This window comes from Ogataea angusta (assembly GCF_019207475.1).
Source record: "Ogataea angusta isolate 61-244 chromosome Unknown 61-244_NODE_12_length_299177_cov_91.812086, whole genome shotgun sequence".
NCBI lineage: Eukaryota > Fungi > Ascomycota > Pichiomycetes > Pichiales > Pichiaceae > Ogataea > Ogataea angusta.
The window spans coordinates 101,061-118,790 of NW_025065226.1; the positions used below are offsets into that span (position 1 = coordinate 101,061).

Below are 17,730 nucleotides of genomic sequence, written 5' to 3' on the forward strand. Positions count from 1 at the left end.
ATTATTCCTCCTCGTCGGTGTCGACTGGCTTAGGCGTGCCCTTAGGTGAGCTGAGCCACTCCAGATGCCTCAGTCTTCTGCGCTCCTCCTGAGCCTTCTTTTCGTTTCTGGTCATCTTCTTCTTTCTGGTTCTCACCTTGATATTGGCCGGCGAGTCATCGTCATCCTTCTTCTTCAACGGAGCAGGCTTGTTCACCATCTCGGCCGCTGCTCTGGACTGGGCAGACTCTCCGCCGTTGTCCTCGAACTTCGACTGATCGATCTCGGTAACGCCCTTCTTCACCATCTCTCCATTCTCAACAATCCACTGCTCTGGACACAGAGCTCCAACAAACTCAGAGTTGTGCGAAATCATCACCACTCCGCCGCTCCACTCTCTAATGGCAACGGCAAGACCTCCAAGAGAATCTCTGTCCAAATAGTTTGTAGGCTCATCCAAAACAAGCAGATGCGGGTTGTTCCACATGGCACCGGCTATCACCACTTTCACGAGCTGTCCTCCAGAAAGAGAACCCATAGGCGTGTGGTCCGCAATGTCTCCGTCCAAACCAACGTCCTCGAAATGCTTTCTGATCACAGATGGAGTCAGGTCTCTGTAACCAAGACCCTCTCTAGAGGCCTCGTGGTCGTCAAACTTCTGGACCAACGGCTCAAATCCTTCTGCAATCAGCTTCTCTCTAGGAACCCACGAGTTGTATTTAGGCAGCCACCATTTCCATTTGATTTCGTACTGGAACGACTTCTTGAGCTTCTGTCTTCCCACAATGGCCTCGACCTGTCTTTTTCCCCTGCCGTCACCAATATCGATTTCCTTCTCCAACATCTGTCTTTCAGAATCGCTCGAAATCTTACGAGACTCCTTCAAAAGCACCTCTCTGTCGTCTCCAAACTGGTATCTCCATTGCAAGTACTGGTTGGCGGTTTTCTCCTTGTGCTCGTTAACATGCTGTAGAGCGTGCTGTGCGATGTACCCAATACGCAGGTTAGGATGTTTCTCGACAGTTCCCTCATTAGGCACCAGCTCTCCAGTCAACAACTTGATCAGAGTGGACTTACCTGCTCCATTAGGTCCTAAAATAGCGACTCTGGAGGAAAGCGACAGCGAACAGGAAACGTTTTTCAATGATGGCTTCTCGGCAGAAGGATACTTGAACGTCACGTTGGACATTCGCGCAACGGCCCTGGTGTTGGACTTCACGCCGGTAAGAATACCTGGCGGAGGGAACGCCATTTTCACGTTCGAGTCGGTCAACGTGTAGTACGACTTTCCTTCTGGCTTGACCTTGACAAACTCAGACAGGTTGCCCTTGTAGTACACCAGTTTCTTGTTTTCGTAGTGGATGACATCAGTGCAAACAGTGTCCAAGAATCTGGAATCGTGCGAAACAATCAGAGACGTGATATTTGTGTGTTGAACCAAATAATCTTCAAGCCATTTCACATTGGTAACGTCCAGATGGTTAGTAGGCTCGTCCAGAAGCAGGACGTCTGCCTTCATAAGCATGGCTCTCGCGAGCTCCAGCTTCATCTTCCATCCTCCAGAAAGAGATCCAACCTGCTGGTTTCTTCTCTCGCTGTTGAACCCAACTTCCTCTAAGGCAGAAGCAATCTCCTCCTTCGACGCGTCCTTCAGTTCTGGGTCAGATGCAATAAAGTCCACCAGATTCATGTCTGCCTCTTCTCCTTGCAGTTTGTGCTCGACAAAACAGGTTCTGACCTCTGATTTATCAGGGAATCCTTCCAGTTGTCCGTTGGCAATGGCCCTCATCAACGTGGACTTACCAACACCATTTCTTCCACACAGACCGTATCTGTGGCCTTTCACAAGTCTAAGGTTGGTCTTGTTGAGCAACAGTCTGGTACCATAGGCAAGTGAGAAGTCAGCGTTCACAATGACGACACCGTCGTCCTGAGAATCGTCGAAAACGTTTGGAGTGAACAGTTCTCTGAGCTTGTGAATGGTTTTGTCAACAAATGTATTCTTGGCGTCCTCATCCAGGAAATTACCCAGACTCATGCTCAAGTACTCGGTGAGTCTTGTCCAGTCGTTGACATTGGAGTCGGTGAGCAGAATCTTGACCAAGTAATCGTAGATAACAGCATCGTTGATCTTGGGCTTGATTTCCGTGAGGTACTCTTCAGCCTTTTCCAAGGACAATCTACCATGGAATTTTCCGTCTGACTGTTCAGCCTGGGCGTCCTCAATCACTCTCAAAGCTTTGGTGGCAAGTTCTCTCACCTCTGGAAGAGAAGCCGTCTCGACAACTCTCTTCACACCCGGAAGTAGGATAGGAATGTAGTGTTCAATCTCAAACTTGTTATTCACCAATCTGGTCAAGTTCTCGGTGACCATCACGGTTTGCCTCAATTGTTCTTGCGAAGACGAGGACAGCTTGAAAGACTTGTCCAAAATAGGAACCAGCAACGCGAGAGCAGGCTCTGTGACCTCTGCAACAAAAGTGACGGACGAAAGAGACCTGATACAGTTTGGAACTTTCTGAGGGTCTGCAAGAGTCTGGACAATAAGGTCGTAACGTGGTTGCAAGTCGAGATTATCGAGAACCTTCACAAAGTCATTGAGCGATTTATAGCCCACTTTCGCGAGTTCAGGCTTGAAATCTGTGGCCATGTCTGTGAGGACTGGAATAGCATCCACAAACCTCGATTCGAGCAGGTCAGCAGGAGCCTCTTGCAAAATTTTGTCAATCGTCTTCAAAGCACCAACCTTGGACTGCCATTTGGCACTGGACTTGAGGTACTTCAAGAGCATAGTGAGTAACACGGAGGAGTACGCCTCGACAGGGAACATTCCATACAACGAGTCGATGGAAGCCTGGGCAGATCTCTTCACAGTATTCTCTTTATCGGCCAGAAGATCGAACGCTGGCGCAAATAGGTCGACGAAATATGCCTCGTATGGAGTTCTGCCGGCAAACTTTCTGCTCAAAATCTGTAGAAGCAGCATCGAGCCCTCTCTGATCAAAGCAGGGTTCTTGGGTTTGGACAAGGTCACGAGAACCTGTTGGATATCCCATTCGTGGATGGCACTGGCACCGTGCTCATAAATCATATCAACAATTTTCTCGCACTCTTCTCTAATCTCAGACAGCTTGGTGGCCGTCTGTATGCTGTTTAGGAGCTCGGTGATTGGCGAAATCTGCAATTTTTGAAGAGCAGAGTTGAGCGATGACAGAGAAGTGGTGGAATCCATAGCTCTCCCTCTTGGAGTATTAACCCCCGACGACACCTGAGACACCTCTGAGTCGGAAATGCCGCTGGGAGGAGTGGGCTGTTGCGACCTGAGGTAATCATCGAGCGATAATTTCTGCTTTCCGCCGGCTTTCTTGGCTACCCGGATAGGAATAGCGGATCCGGTGGAGTTGTCGTACGGCGAGCCACCATTGTATCCCTGGTATCCGGCGGCCGGAACGCCCCAGTCGCCTGGCATGAATGTGCTGGCGCTTGGATTAAATTTTGGAGGCATTATCAGAAATAAAATTAACAAGGGAACGTTTCCCTTTTGAATTTTTTTTTTTAAATTTTTTTTTTATTGATAAAATTTTATCTACTCCTCGCTCCTGCCTATATACATGGCTCTATAATTGTACAATATCCGATAAATGGACTTTTGGCAGCTGGTACTCTTCCTGGGATTTAAGCAGCTGCGTCTCAAACCGGGTCTTGGCATCTTCGTTCTCCTGCGTTGAAGTAAAGTGTCCGTCGTGATTTTTCAGCGAATAGGGGTTGGGATTGAAGTCGAACACGTTCAAGTACCGGATGATGTACGAAGCGGCGTCTCTCCAATTGAGATCGAGCGGATTGTTCGACAAATTCTGTAGCGACTTGAACCCGATCGTCTCGCGCATCTGTGATATTCTCGCTAGCATTTGATCGTTCTCGTATTCCGTGAGCTTGGATTTCATCTTGGAAAACGATTTTTCCAGGTAATCGTTGACCAGCAAAAGAGTCGTCTTCTCCAAGCTTTTATTGCACACCATTCCGTACAGCTGCAGTGAACAAATAGCCGACACGTAGTCGCCGTATTTCAAAAATGTCAGAGTCAGCTCATTTAGTAGCTCCGGACTCACATCGAAGCCGGGAGCATGGCATATTCTTCTGAATATATCCTGTATCTCGTGCAATCGTCTTTTGTACGCAAGCTTGTCCGTGGCCGATTTCATCTGGACGCGTCTGTACACGGAAATCGTTATTCTGCAGAAATCGTTGGTGAGCTGGAAATTCTCGTTGGTATTCATGTAGTGCTGCGCAAACTCGATCGCACGATCCGGCCTGCCGGCTTTTTTGTAGGTGAGAATCAGCTGGTTCGCCATCAGCGTCACCATTCCAATGCCCTTGGACTCCATCAGCCTCACAATGGCCTCGATTTTCGCGAGATCCGGTTTTTTCTGCCGCCCAAATAATTGCACCAGCAACAGGTAAAAATGCGACGACACTGGTGGAAATATCTGGAGCTTGTTGGAACTGGACATCTGCTCAAACGTGTCGTTCATCTCGTTGAGCACCTGTGTCACCAAAACATACGTTTTCTTCGACTTAATGCGCAAAAGCATCTTAAACAGCTCCCGACACTCCATGGAGGTCAGACACTGTCCGGCCTTTATGGAGTCCATTATAGAGGAAGCAACGATACGCTCTTTGGGAGAGACGATTTTTAGGTCCAGAATCTCACGCAGAGAGGTGGCAATGCCGTCGAGGATCTCCGCCTGCTCGAACGATCTCGTCTGGTTCGCGCTCGCAAGCTCGCTCAGCATATATTTCGACATCGACGGGTGGTAGCTCGAAGACTCAAGAACGTGCCGCAGCATCTCGCGCTGCGGAAAGCTCATGCTCGTGTGGAACTTGTCCATGAAATAAAATAGGAACCGCTTGTCGCGCCGCGTCGTCACCTCCAAGATCTCCATCGCCTCGTCGTACCGCCTCCATTGCAAGAACGCGATCGCCAGCTCGGTCACGTGATCAAACGTCACGGGGTCCTCGCGGTTGTGGTAGCTGTACACGAGCTGCTGGTCGTCCAGGAGCTGTGTCTCGGGCTGCGGCAGCGACTCGATCAGGCCCAGACTGTTCATCACCGCGCGCAGCTTGCCCCACCACCGAAACGCATCTTCAAACCGTTCCTTGGCCAAGTACCAGTCTGCAAAGCTGAGACAAACTGTAGGGTGCAGGTAATGGAACTGCTGCTTTGTCTCGGCAGCAAGCGCCTCAGCTTCGTCGACTTTCCGGTTTTCCAGATACACGCGGATTCCCAGCTCGTTCCAGAACCGCTGGCCAGCCACGTCGGGCTTCTGGCGACGGCTGTTGTAAAGTCTTTCTGCCGTCTGGCCCTTGTGGAACTTCATGAGCGACTCGATGTAGAACATTTCGTTTATTGGGTCTGCTCGCGCATCTGTGGCGGAATATATGAGGTTGCCGGCCATGTGGATGCATTTTGCGCGCGTTTCCAGGTCTCTGATCTGCGTCGAGATATTAAATATTCTGAGCAGACTGTCCAGCGGAATATACTTTCTCAGCTCCTCGTTACCCTTTTTGCAGATCATGCTCAGAAAATGCACGAGCTTTTCTACGCCAGGCCTCTTGAGCCCCTGTGCGATTTTGTCCATGCCGCTAAAGGCGTCTGCCATGTTCTCTGGCGTCGGATCGCTGTTGATCATGCGATCGACAGTCTGCTCCAGCTCCTTGTCTCGCTGCTCCGTATCGACGTCCTGGTTGGCCAGAAACTCCTCACAGTCCCTCACCAGCCACTCCACAAGGGCCTGCATTTCCTTGGCGGTGTACTCCTTTGCCTTCTCCGGGTGCTGCAGAATATCCTTGTACATCTTCTCCTCCTGCTGGGACTGCTGGATCAGCTCCTGGACGAACTCCGGGTCGTAGTCCAAGTCGTCTTTTTCAAACTGGTGCTTCATCTCGCGCTCTATTTGTGCTGGCGGCTTGCTGATGCTGGCAGACTGGATATCTGTCGTATTAGCCTTCTGGAACTTGGACCGAGGTCTTGGGGGATCTGCGGGCAGCGCCGAATCCAGCTGCACAGAACTGCGTTTGACCACCACATCCGGTCGCGCCCTCAGAGTCCTCACCTGGCCGTTGCGGAGTCTCGCCGCGCGCCGAAGACCAGCGATCCAGTGTGAGCGAACAAGCATAATTCACGAAAATTATTTTATCTGAATTATTTTCAATATTTTTCTTACCGACCCGCCGATCGACGCCGCGCACATCGCAGCTGACTCAGAGAGGCCGATACTCGGGTTTATCTTTTTGGCAGCTGTGGCTATAGCTGCAGCGCATTGTTGGCGGCTTATTTGCGCAAGTGCCCGCGTCGTTTGGTTTCAAGACAAAAACCGAAAATGAGCTAAAAGAGGCGAAGTCTGTGCTGGATCCGCGTAATTTTTGTGCCGGGAAGAATTATAAGCTCAGGCGCTCACTCGAGCCCGAACCAGCGCAGACTCGGACCCCGTACATGTGGCAGCCTCTGACACTGCCACGCACACACCTCCCAGGGCGATAAGCAGTCCAGAGCTCACGAACTGTGCAACGATTGCTCTGCTGCGGGATCCGATCTGCCGGATTAAATTCTGTGTAGCGCATACTTGCACACAGAACGAGGGACCCTGTTCAAGCCGCACACAAAAAATAATCAGAGAAATAACGCAAATATGCTCCAGAAGCTCTATTTTTGTGCGCACTCTATCACGCGCGAATGGCAGGTGGATGTATATAAACGTCGGGATCCCCAATGTGTGGGTCTGAAAATTATTCATGTCGCATTCCATAGCATCGTTGAACTCGTCCTCGTCGCCGGACCGCTCCCACTACAGCTCGCCCACTGAGGCGCCTGCGCAGGCGTCCGACCTCGAATTGGGCACCACCCCACAGGCGTACGACCCGGAGGACGCCAGGTCGCAAATTTCTGGAGAAATGCACTCGACTCTGTCGAGATCGGAGTCGCTCAAAGTCATCAAGACAGAAACCGTCAAGTCACTGCGAGAGAGGGGTCTTTCGCGCGAGGTTTCTGCCGTCGACGTGAATCGACCCCAAAACGTCGAAAACCCGGTATTTCCTGAGGAGTACACTTTAGAAACGCAGACAGGCCTGGTCCCTGTGGCCACGTTGCAGGACATAGGCCGAGCCCGAAGCCATCCCACCGCGACCAAGCCGCCGGGCGACTCGCAAAGCTCGTCCGCGTCCGATGAGAAAGATACGGGAGCTGTTCCAGAGCTGGACCCGGACATTGAGTTTGTCACGTTCACGATCAACGACCCGGAAAACCCGATGAACTGGAACCCTGCGCTGCGGTGGGCCTTCACCATCGCGCTGTCGCTGATGGTGGTGTGTGTGGCCTTTGGCTCGTCCGTGGTGACTGGGTGCCTGGGACTGATTAATGACAAGTATCACGTGAGCGAGGAGGTGTCGATTCTCACGTGCTCGCTGATGGTGATTGGGTTCTCTGTGGGCCCGCTGCTGTGGTCGCCGCTGTCGGAGCAGATCGGCAGGAGACCGGTGTACTTCATCTCGTTCGGGCTCTACTTCATCTTCAACATCCCCTGTGCTGTTGCGCCCAATATCGGAACAATCCTGGTGTGTCGGTTCCTGTGTGGTGTTTTCGCCGCTTCCGGCCTCGCCAACGTGGGCGGCTCTATCTCCGACCTGTTCCCCACCGAGACGCGAGGCAAGGCCATCGCGTACTTTGCTGCTGCTCCGTACGGCGGTCCTGTGATCGGCCCGCTCGTGGCCGGGTTCATCACCCGGTACTCTGGCCGGCTCGAGCTGATTTTCTGGGTCAACTTCGCGTTTGCCGGCTTCATGTGGATCGTGGCGTCGCTGATTCCTGAGACGTATGCGCCGGTGATTCTGAAAAAGAGAGCCAAAAAGCTCAGAAAACAGACGGGCAACCCAAAGATCATGACCGAGCAGGAGGCCGTCGGCATGTCGCTCAAGGAGCTCATCCAGACGTGTCTGTACAGGCCGCTGATGTTTGCCCTCACAGAGCCCGTGCTGGACATGATGTGTTTCTACGTGTGCCTGATCTACTCGCTGCTGTACGCGTTCTTCTTTGCGTACCCGGCCGTGTTTGGCAAGCTGTACAATTACGGCGACGACCTGATCGGCATGATGCTAATTCCGATCCTGATCGGCGCGTTCTTCGCTCTGCTGACCACGCCGGTGCTCGAAAACTACTACGTCAAGACCGTCAAGCACAGACGTCCGACGCCAGAGGACCGTCTTGTCGGCGCCATGATCGGCGCGCCGTTCCCGGCCATCGCCCTGTGGATTCTCGGAGCAACGTCGTACAAACACATCATCTGGGTGGGTCCTGCCTCGTCCGGGCTGGCGTTTGGCTACGGCATGGTGCTGATCTACTACTCGCTCAACAACTACATCATCGACACGTACGCAAAGTACGCCGCGTCCGCGCTGGCTACCAAGGTGTTCCTCAGATCGGCCGGCGGTGCCGCGTTCCCGCTCTTCACTCTGCAAATGTACCACAAGCTGGGGCTGCAATGGGCCTCGTGGCTGCTTGCATTCGTCTCCACGGCCATGATTCTGCTGCCGTTCTCTTTCTACAAGTGGGGCCACCAGCTGAGAAAGAAGCTGTGCAGAGAAAACTACAGTGCCTGGGACGACTAATCGTATAATGGATTAATTGATTCATGGAATAGACCCATGGGTGTGTCGTAGATCGCTGCGGGCGCCGATTTTGGCCGCAGAGACGCAGTTTCTCGTGGCAAACAGCCCGCAGCCTTATGTTACGCGGCATTCGTGCTGTGCTGCGCAGAACTTTTTGCCGTGGCCAGGGTTCGCGCTCGCGACTTGCGAAAAAAGCCGTAATGCCGTCACTTGCCAGCGGTGCGAGGTGTGGTTACAGTGAGGTCGTCGTTGGTGGTTATGTGCGAGCTGGTGGTCGGAGACCGCGTGCTGGGGTGTCTGCTGGCGAGGGCTGTTTGCTGGCCGCTGGCGGGCCGCTCAATAAAAAGATAGCGCGCTCTAAACAGCGCGTTTTCTCCTGGTCACAGGACAGGACAGGCGAGGCCGGCAGGCCCGCTCGGCGAACGCTGTGTCTGGCTCTGCTGTGTTCCGCCGTGCGCGCGCCGGGCTTCTCTGGACGGCCCGCGGTGCCCGTGTCTCGCCCAGCTCTCTCTCCTCGCAGGAGTATTTTCATATTTCCCCATTCGGAAAAAAGTATTTGCACCAAGAAGGTTTCGCTTCCACGAATTCTTCTTAGCAATGAAGGTACTCCAGCTAGACGCCAAGTCGCAAGCCGAGCTTGCGCAGATCAACAAGGCCATCTCGAAAAGCAAGAAGGTCGTCGTGCTGACCGGCGCAGGCATCAGTTGCAGCGCGGGGATACCCGATTTCCGCAGCGCGCACGGGCTGTACAACCAGGCCAAACGGTCGGACAAACAGCAGTCGATCGTGAGGGGGAAAGACCTGTTTGACATCTCGCTGTTCAGAAACGACGAGTCGATCACGCTGTTTTGCAAGTTCATGCAACAGCTGTACACAAAGACGTGCACTGCCAGACCTACCAAGACCCACTGGTTTATTAGGCGGCTGAAAAAACACGGCAAGCTGCTGAAATGCTACACGCAGAACATCGACGGGCTGGAGCGGCACTGCGACTTACGGACGGGCGTCGACACAAACTGGAAAGAGCTCGACGTGGTGCAATTGCACGGCGACCTGAACCGGCTCAGCTGCACGATGTGCTCGAGCCGATTTGCGTGGGACGACGAGAACAGCGACACGTTGCGCGAGGGCGAGTTGCCCGATTGCCCGAATTGCATGGCAAAGTACAGAGAGCGCGCGGAGCTGGGGAAAAGAGCTAGCCGGTCCGCGGTGGGCGTGTTGCGGCCGGACATCGTGCTGTACGGCGAGCACCACCCGCACGCAGACTCGCTGGCCCGCGGGCTCACGAGCGACATGGCGAAAAACCCGAACCTGCTGATCATCTTTGGCACGTCCTTGAAAGTGGACGGGGTGCGCAAACTGGTGCGCCAGCTGAGTAGGCGCATCCACGAGAGACAGGACGGCAAGGTGATTTTCATCAACGACTGCGAGGTGTCCCCAAGCGCGTGGGACAAGGTGATAGACTACCAGATCAAGAGCGATTGCGACGAGTGGTGCGAATACATCGAGAAACAGATTCCTGCGCTGTTCGAGGAGCCCGAGGAGACGTCTGTCTACTTCACGCCGCCGTCCACGCCGGCCAAGAAGAGGGTGGTGGACGTGCAGAACATCCTGACCGAGCCTATGAGCTCGAAGCCCATTACGGCATTGCGGAATGTCACAAACACAAGTATTACAGATACCTCTGGGCTGCGTGCTGGGGAGAAGCGCGGGTATGAGCTGCCGAGCCCGGAGTTTAGTCCTGTGAAGAGGAGGCGGGCCTGACTGTAGATCGTTGCATTAATGAAAATGGCATTTTAATATTTTTTTTTTTTTAAATTATTTTTTCTATGGCCGATAAGGCTGTCTACCAGTACAACTTGGTGCACGCGGCAAAAGACGGCCGGCTGCGGCGGCAGCTGCGGCGGCGGTTTTTGGCGACGTGCGATAGACACAGTCTTGTGCTACCGGAAGCGGTGGGAGGAGACGGGTACATATTCTGTCACCGGTGCGAGGACGTTCTCGTATCGGGGGTCAATCTGCAGATTCGTGTGCGGTACGAGAGCAAGGACGGAGTTCGGAAGCGGACGTTGCGCTACAGGTGTCTGGGGTGCAAGCACGAAATGACGAAAGACGTGCTGGTGCAAGAAAAAGAGGCGGGCAAGGCTGTGGAACGAAACAGCGGCAAGGAGCGCGCGCGCAAGAGAAAGAAGAACAATCTGAGCGAGCTGCTGAAAAACAAGCAGCCGAAACAGGCAAAAACGTTGGACCTGATGGATTTCATGAAGATGTAGAGATGTGGGGGAGGATTTCAATAATAGTGTACTGACTATGAATTGTTCTAGTTGCGTAATGCTTGCTGCACCCTGGAACGTTTGGAATATGCTGGCAAAAAAATTTGGCGAAGGGATGAGTAGGTTTAGAGATCCACTTGCCGAAATGCGCCTTTTTCGAGAACAACTTCTCGGCTCGGGAAATTGTCAGCAAAGGGGGTGTTTGTGCTAAAAAAGGTGTCCCGCACCCAGGTCCCTCCGGCCCAAGGGAGCACGCGTTGGACGCACACCCTGTGCCAGTGCTCCGTCGTCACTGGCAATGCGCGCCCATGCTACGGAAGATGCCAGTCGCGTGCGCCCCGACGGCTTTCTAGCGCGGAAGCAACCGGGTGGGTACTGCATGTGTTGGAGCCGTGGTCGTGTGGGGACCGATTCCATTGCAGCAAATAATAACCAGCACAATAATCGCGGCAGCCTATGGGGGGTGGAAAAAATCTAAATCAAGTAAGTACGCTCTAAAACAATACGGGCTGCGAAACATCAAAGTTGGGGTGCCGACTTTTTTGCATCCGATTCCGTCCAACCTTTATATACTTTGGATTTCCTTTGTCAAAAGTTCAATACTCCAATCTTTTTATTCAATGGGTTCCATGAGTCATGTTGAATCAAAGTATGTTGTCGTTCCCCTGTTCTGCTAACGCCCCAGCACTAAGTGATACTAGCATCAGCACACCTCTGACCAACGCCAGTCCTAGTCCGGGCACCTCGCCAGACCCGCTAGCACAACCGCCGATCAAGATCAAGACGTCCCGCAAATGGGTACTGCCTCCTCGGCCGAAGCCCGGTCGAAAACCCTCCCAGGCCGTGAACCCCAACGTGCACTCGGGGAAAGAGCCCAAGGACGCCAAGAAGTCCAAGCAGACACCGCACGCTCAGCACGCTCAGCACGACCTGGAGGCCAGCATCCTGAACAACCCTCTCAAGCAACAGATTCTGAAAATCAACGAAGAAAATTACTACCTCAAGCTGGAGGTCATCAAGCTTGTGTCCGACCTGAAAAATTTGAAAAATGAAATTCGAGAGAAATCAAAAGAAAACGAGACCCTACCAACGCCATCGCCATCATTCCCACGTAAAAGAAGCCACGACGACGACATCAACGACCTCATCGTGTCTCTCATTGACCTGAACCACTCGCAGCAGGTCCAGCAGCCGGCTGCTCCGAAGACAGAGGAAATGGACAAATTCATCAAGTTCGACGACCCGGACATGGACTTCTCGTCGCCAGCGCTGTCCGAGGACGACCATCTCGATCTTCTAGACCACCACCCAGAGCACGAGGTCGACCTGACGCCTACGCCTTCCATCTCGCTCACGAAAACAAACGAAACCATGGACAGTCTCTCGGGCTCCACGCTGGTGTCGCTGTCGCCAAAAGGCTTCAAGCTGGCCGAACTGCCCTCCTCGCCCGGCAAGGAGTCTGTTTTCTCCATTTTCAAGTCGAACACGGCCGACTCCATGCTTTCTCCGCCAACCACAGACCTTGCGCTGGGCTTAGAACCGAAAAATGACCTCCTTTTCCACGACTACTACGAGTTCGACAGCGTGCACGACGTCGAGCTCGAGTTCGAAAGCTTCATCAACGGAGAACTGTCATGAACAACATATTCTTATTATTAGCGCTCGCGACGAGCCACTACTGCATTTACGATTTATTGGCCCCTACGTGCCGGACTCTGAAAACTATGTTATATAACGTACGCTACGCATACGATAATAGATAATGAGACAAACGGAACACGAACGGTAAACTCAGTCGTCCCGCGTCGATCGTCGCGCCTGGTAGCACGTGTGGTGTCTCTAAGTGAGACACGACAGGGGTAATCCAGGCCGCCGTCCATCGTGACCATCTGCCGACCGTCTGTGTCGCTGGCCTGTCTGGGCCCGTCTCCAGCGCTCCCGTCCGCTCTCTGCGTGCAATCGCTGTCCGGCCGCTACGAGGGCCGGACAGGGCCTGTAATTTCGCTGACGTAATTTCTCCGTGAAATTAAGTTGGCAGGATCTTGTACTTTTAATGAAGTTTGGCAAGTACTTGGCTGCGCGGCAGCTGGAATTGCCCGAGTATTCGGGCTACTTCATCAACTACAAGGCGCTGAAAAAGCTGATAAACGCCCTGGTGGCCAACAACAGCAAGGACCAGTCGCTGCAAGACAAGAAGGGCTCTTTTTTCTTTCGTCTGGAGCGAGAGCTCGAAAAGGTCAACAACTTTTATCTGGAGAAGGAGTCCGAGCTGAAGTTCCGGCTGGACATTCTGATTGAGAAGAAGAACAAGGCGCTGTTGGACGGGCGTCTCGATAACGTCACGAAAAGCTCCATTGCGTTTGTCACGTTGTACGATGGATTCAAGAAGTTCTCCAAGGATCTGGACCGACTCGAGCAGTTTGTCGAGCTGAACGAGACAGGGTTCACGAAAGTGTTGAAGAAGTGGGACAAGCGCTCGAAATCGAGAACAAAAGAGCTCTATTTGTCGACTGCTGTCAATGTGCAGCCCGTTTTCCACAGAGACGAGATAATTGAGCTGAGCGACCTTGTGGCCAACAATTTGATGGAGCTGGAGGCGAAGGTCGAGGGCGGCGGCTTTGTGCGGTACGAGACCAAAGAAAACACCAAAGTGGACGACGGCGAGCTGGCCCGCGGAGACAGAGAGTCGGACGAGCTGTACACGGATTTCTACGAGATCACGGCACAGAACGCGAACCAGTCGAAGGAGGAGCAGGTTTCCAAGCTGCACGAGTGGGCCAATCAGGTTCTGTCGAAGCTCAGTCCCGATAGCAAGCGGTTCACGATCTCGAAGGTGTTTTTGCTGCTGATCCCTAATCTGCAGATCCCGGACGAAGCGTTGCAGTATTTCTACGACAACTTCAGAGACTTCATTGACATCACGCTGGTGGACGACCTCAACGGCAGAACGTGTCTCCACGAGGCCGCCTCGTGCAAAACCGACCGCGTCGGCATCGTCAAGCTCTGCCTGGAGAATAACATCGACCCGACGCTAAAGGACGTGACCGGACGCACGTGCCTGCACTATATCACAGAGCTCGGGCGCGACGACCTGCTGCTGCTTGTTCTGGACTACGCGCCGCGCATCAAGCCGCTCGCGAGTCTGATCGACGTGGTCGACAACGAGTCGATCTCGCCGCTGCTCATGGCCATCATCAACAACCACGTCTCGTCTGTGGAGATATTGCTGAGGCACGGAGCCAACGCTTTTCCGCAGCAAAACGACCTCAAGCCGACGTATCTGCCCCTTAACGTCGCTTGCAAGACCGGAAACCTGGAAGTCGTCCAGCTGCTGCTCAACCAGGCCAGCACGCCGGCCGAGGCCAAGGCAAAGGGCCTGTTGACCAAATCGTTCCAGAGCAACGCCGAGGGCCTGCTTCCGCTGCACATCGTCGCGTCGGCCGGCCACGACGACCTGATCCCGCTGCTGCTGGAGTACGGTGCCGATATAAACCAGACAGACAAGCTCAACAAGTGGACGCCGATTTTCTACAGCGTCACCAAGGGCTACGCCTCGACCACCAGGAAACTGATAGAGTTCGGAGCCGATTTCGACATCAAGGATGAGGACGGCTTCAATCCGCTGTACTACGCCCTCTGGGAGGGCAATGTTGAGGTTGCCAACGTCCTGATCGAGTCCCTGAAAGCCAGTGCTGCTGCTGCAGCTCCGCGGCCGCTCAAAGAGCCAGAGCTGGCTCCTCCGCAGGCTCCAACCCTGAGCTACACTAAAAACGTGATGTCTCCGATGGTGCCCCCGAACCTGGACGATCTGCCGTCTCTTTCTGAAATCAGCAATGTCGACATGATTCCGGACTTGGAGCTACCTCCGCCAATCATTCCTCTGCGCAAGTACGGCCACAATTTCCTGGAAAAGCGGATCTTCCTCAAATTGTCCTTCTACACCAACAGAAACTCCATCAGACTCAACCCGGACACTTTCCTCACCTCGATACCTGGACGGATCACCATCAGCTGCGACAAGAACGACCTGATCCCGCGGAACCTGCTTCTTCCCGTCCTCGACAACGACAAGTCCATCACGTTCCAAACAGACACTTTTGACGGCTTTGCGATCGATTTCGAGCTGTTCCCGACCTTTGGAACACGACTCATTGCCAAGGGCACGCTGCCGTCGACACTGCTTCAGAACAGGTGTCCCGGAGTCGGCTCCAAGCTCAGCGGCGACATCGAGGTCCCGCTCGTGGACCTGCGGCTCCGCGGCATCGGCACGCTCCGGTTCAACTACGAGATCGTGTATCCGTACTCGGGCCGGCCGCTGGAAATCTCGATGTACGACACGTACTGGAAGTCATCGTCGTCGGCGGCGGCCGTGAAGTCGATCTCGTTTGTCACGGCGTCGTCGCTGAGCGGCGAGTACTACCGCGTCAAGGTGTGCTATCTGAGCGACGGGACACCGCTGGTGTGTCCGAGCTGGCAGATCACGTTCCAGGGCGTTGTTCTGTCTGTGTGCAGCTTTGACTTCGACCAGCTGTCCCGGCTGCTGTACTCGCCGGGTGAGTTTGAGGAGCTCTGTGCACAGCTGCGGGAGGTTGAAAATTTGAGCGACGATCTGGAAAAATTAGAACAAATCATGGCCAAACTGTACATTCCATTGGAGCTGTTTCTGCAGATCATCGCCGTGGACGTGTCGCTGAACCTGGAGATTTTTTATCCGTCCGTTTTCGAGCTCAATTTCTTCAACATGAAGTGCTACTCGGTCTCTGCATACAGTTTGGTAGCAAAGTGCAAATCGGCCGACCTGAGCCCGACTACCGACAACGTCATGAACAACTACATCGATCTGATCCTCAACGATGTGTTCACGCACGTGCGCGGTCTGCGCGCGCAGCGGAACCGCAACCGGTCGCTGATTCTGTCCAGCGACAACGCTATGGTGTGCACGATTTTGAATTGGAAGCAGCCCAACTACCCTGTCTTCTACAACATCAACGGAATCAGGTACAATTTCGCCACGAAAAGGTTCGAGCCGTGCACCGCAAACGGGTTCCCGACAGACTCTGTGGATGTGTCGGAGGTGGAGAAGCCGGAGCTCAAGATCGACAACATCGACTCCATCAACAAGGACTCGGTGGTGTATCTCAACGATCTACAGTACCAGGACAAGCTCACGCGCTCGATTAAGCTGGGGATAGCGTTTGCCACCACAAACAACCTGCTCGGCATCACGGTCCCGAACAGGGTGCTCTCAATCTGTCCGGACCTGGTCAAGTCGGTGCGGTCGAATGGTTTGATTTTGGTAGCAAGCAAGGACAACGACGAGGCTGACCATGCAGTGTTCGGCGACTCGCTGGAAAAGTTACGCGACCACGAAATCGACGTCAACGGACTACGGTTCAACGACATCCTCAGTTTCAAAGATGCCATTGATATGTAACATTTAAGAATGACGATAATTAAATTCCAAAAAAATAATTTAAATAATAAAAAATAAAAAATAAAATAATAAAAAATTCAGCTTTTGCCTGCGGCTGTGCCCTAGAAATTTCTTCAACTCCGATTCTCCTCGTTCCTCTTTAATTGCGATGTCGTCTTTGCAAGACAAGACGTCTGCGCACATCCCTGCCATAACGGGGGACATCGCGTACGAAGACCCCTTTTTACGGCTCCCCGCCGCCCTCACAGGTTACAAATCAGGCATCCTCTCCTATACGGCCTCCCTGGTCTCCACGTCTGTGGGCTTCCCGTTGGACTCCATGAAGACGCGGATGCAGACCCACCATTTTGCGAACGCGTTCGCGTGCCTTCGAGCCACCGTGCACCACGAGGGCGTCCGCGGACTGTTCCGGGGTATTGCTGCCCCGCTTATCTCTACGGCCTTTGCTCGGTCGCTCGGAGTGTCTATTTACACAGAGGCAAAGCCCATAGTAAGCTTTTTGGGAGCCCCGATCTGGGGCAGCCATCCACTAATCCACAGGACGGCCCCGGTATCCGATCAGCAGGCCCAGATCGACAAGGTGGTCAACAACATCCCGATTGCTGTTTTGGCGGGTTCCATCTCAGGCGCGGCGGTGTCTGTTTTTGCATGCCCCTTCGAGCTGTCCAAGATCTTCCAGCAGATCCTCCTCCTGGTCAACAACTCTAAGGAAAATGGCAAGTATGTGCATCTGCAACGCGACAAGCTGCCGTCGAGTCTCCTGAGCGTCGCGTCGACCATCGTGCGCCACGAGGGCCTCAGAGGACTCTACTCGGGCTACAGATACCACCTCACCAAGGACGGCGTGTCCTCGGGACTTTTCTACGGACTCTACGAGACAGTCAAGCTATTTATCCAGACGAGGAACGGTCACGTGACCCAGAATTCCGAGCTGCAGAAAACGATCAACGTGCTGAGTGTGCCGATTTCCGGGGCCGTGGCCGGGTGTTTCAGCTGGGTCCTGGTGTTCCCGGTTGATACGATCAAGTCGCAGTACCAGCGCGACGTGATCCGCAACATTCTGCGAGAGGTGGCTGGCCGCGACAAGCTGCCTGTGGTAGCGCCCAAATTGCGATGGCCCACGCGCGAGCTGTACCGGGGACTCGGACCCTCGATCACGCGGTCGATAGTGACCACCATGATATTTTTCTCAATTTTTGAGTACCTGATGAAAAATATCGCCTGATGTACATAGTCTGCAATGAAATAATGGAAAAAATAAAAATAAAAGGGGTAGCGATTTTTAGAAAAAATAAATCTAGAGCCAATTCCCGTCTTTTCAGCCTCGCTGTCCCTTTTTTGCAGCCATGATCACGCTGCTATTTCTGGGATTACTGCTGCTTG

At 53.4% G+C, this 17,730-nt stretch overlaps 8 protein-coding genes across 8 annotated transcripts; 6 read left to right on the forward strand and 2 right to left on the reverse strand.

Annotated features, from left to right (window-relative positions):
- Position 1: 1 nt before the first annotated feature.
- On the reverse strand, positions 2-3,484 carry KL928_005027 (uncharacterized protein; the record flags this gene model as incomplete). Its single annotated transcript, XM_043205791.1, has 1 exon — positions 2-3,484. One exon carries the CDS (start codon positions 3,482-3,484, stop codon positions 2-4), a length of 3,483 nt encoding a protein of 1,160 aa, XP_043057614.1.
- Positions 3,485-3,596: 112 nt separating this feature from the next.
- KL928_005028 (uncharacterized protein) lies at positions 3,597-6,155 on the reverse strand (the record flags this gene model as incomplete). The annotated part of the gene is made up of 1 exon (XM_043205792.1): positions 3,597-6,155. The coding sequence occupies one exon, from the start codon at positions 6,153-6,155 to the stop codon at positions 3,597-3,599; it is 2,559 nt and encodes an 852-aa protein (XP_043057615.1).
- A 616-nt stretch (positions 6,156-6,771) lies between these two features.
- On the forward strand, positions 6,772-8,640 carry KL928_005029 (uncharacterized protein; the record flags this gene model as incomplete). Its single annotated transcript, XM_043205793.1, has 1 exon — positions 6,772-8,640. The coding sequence occupies one exon, from the start codon at positions 6,772-6,774 to the stop codon at positions 8,638-8,640; it is 1,869 nt and encodes a 622-aa protein (XP_043057616.1).
- A 116-nt stretch (positions 8,641-8,756) lies between these two features.
- On the forward strand, positions 8,757-10,404 carry KL928_005030 (uncharacterized protein; the record flags this gene model as incomplete). Its single annotated transcript, XM_043205795.1, has 2 exons — positions 8,757-8,933; positions 9,145-10,404. The coding sequence occupies 2 exons, from the start codon at positions 8,757-8,759 to the stop codon at positions 10,402-10,404; spliced, it is 1,437 nt and encodes a 478-aa protein (XP_043057617.1).
- A 65-nt stretch (positions 10,405-10,469) lies between these two features.
- On the forward strand, positions 10,470-10,948 carry KL928_005031 (uncharacterized protein; the record flags this gene model as incomplete). The annotated part of the gene is made up of 2 exons (XM_043205796.1): positions 10,470-10,502; positions 10,571-10,948. 2 exons carry the CDS (start codon positions 10,470-10,472, stop codon positions 10,946-10,948), a joined length of 411 nt encoding a protein of 136 aa, XP_043057618.1.
- A 601-nt stretch (positions 10,949-11,549) lies between these two features.
- KL928_005032 (uncharacterized protein) lies at positions 11,550-12,551 on the forward strand (the record flags this gene model as incomplete). The annotated part of the gene is made up of 1 exon (XM_043205797.1): positions 11,550-12,551. One exon carries the CDS (start codon positions 11,550-11,552, stop codon positions 12,549-12,551), a length of 1,002 nt encoding a protein of 333 aa, XP_043057619.1.
- A 415-nt stretch (positions 12,552-12,966) lies between these two features.
- Positions 12,967-16,347, forward strand: KL928_005033 (uncharacterized protein; the record flags this gene model as incomplete). Its single annotated transcript, XM_043205798.1, has 1 exon — positions 12,967-16,347. One exon carries the CDS (start codon positions 12,967-12,969, stop codon positions 16,345-16,347), a length of 3,381 nt encoding a protein of 1,126 aa, XP_043057620.1.
- A 148-nt stretch (positions 16,348-16,495) lies between these two features.
- KL928_005034 (uncharacterized protein) lies at positions 16,496-17,572 on the forward strand (the record flags this gene model as incomplete). The annotated part of the gene is made up of 2 exons (XM_043205799.1): positions 16,496-17,067; positions 17,149-17,572. The coding sequence occupies 2 exons, from the start codon at positions 16,496-16,498 to the stop codon at positions 17,570-17,572; spliced, it is 996 nt and encodes a 331-aa protein (XP_043057621.1).
- Between the last annotated feature and the right edge of the window lie 158 nt (positions 17,573-17,730).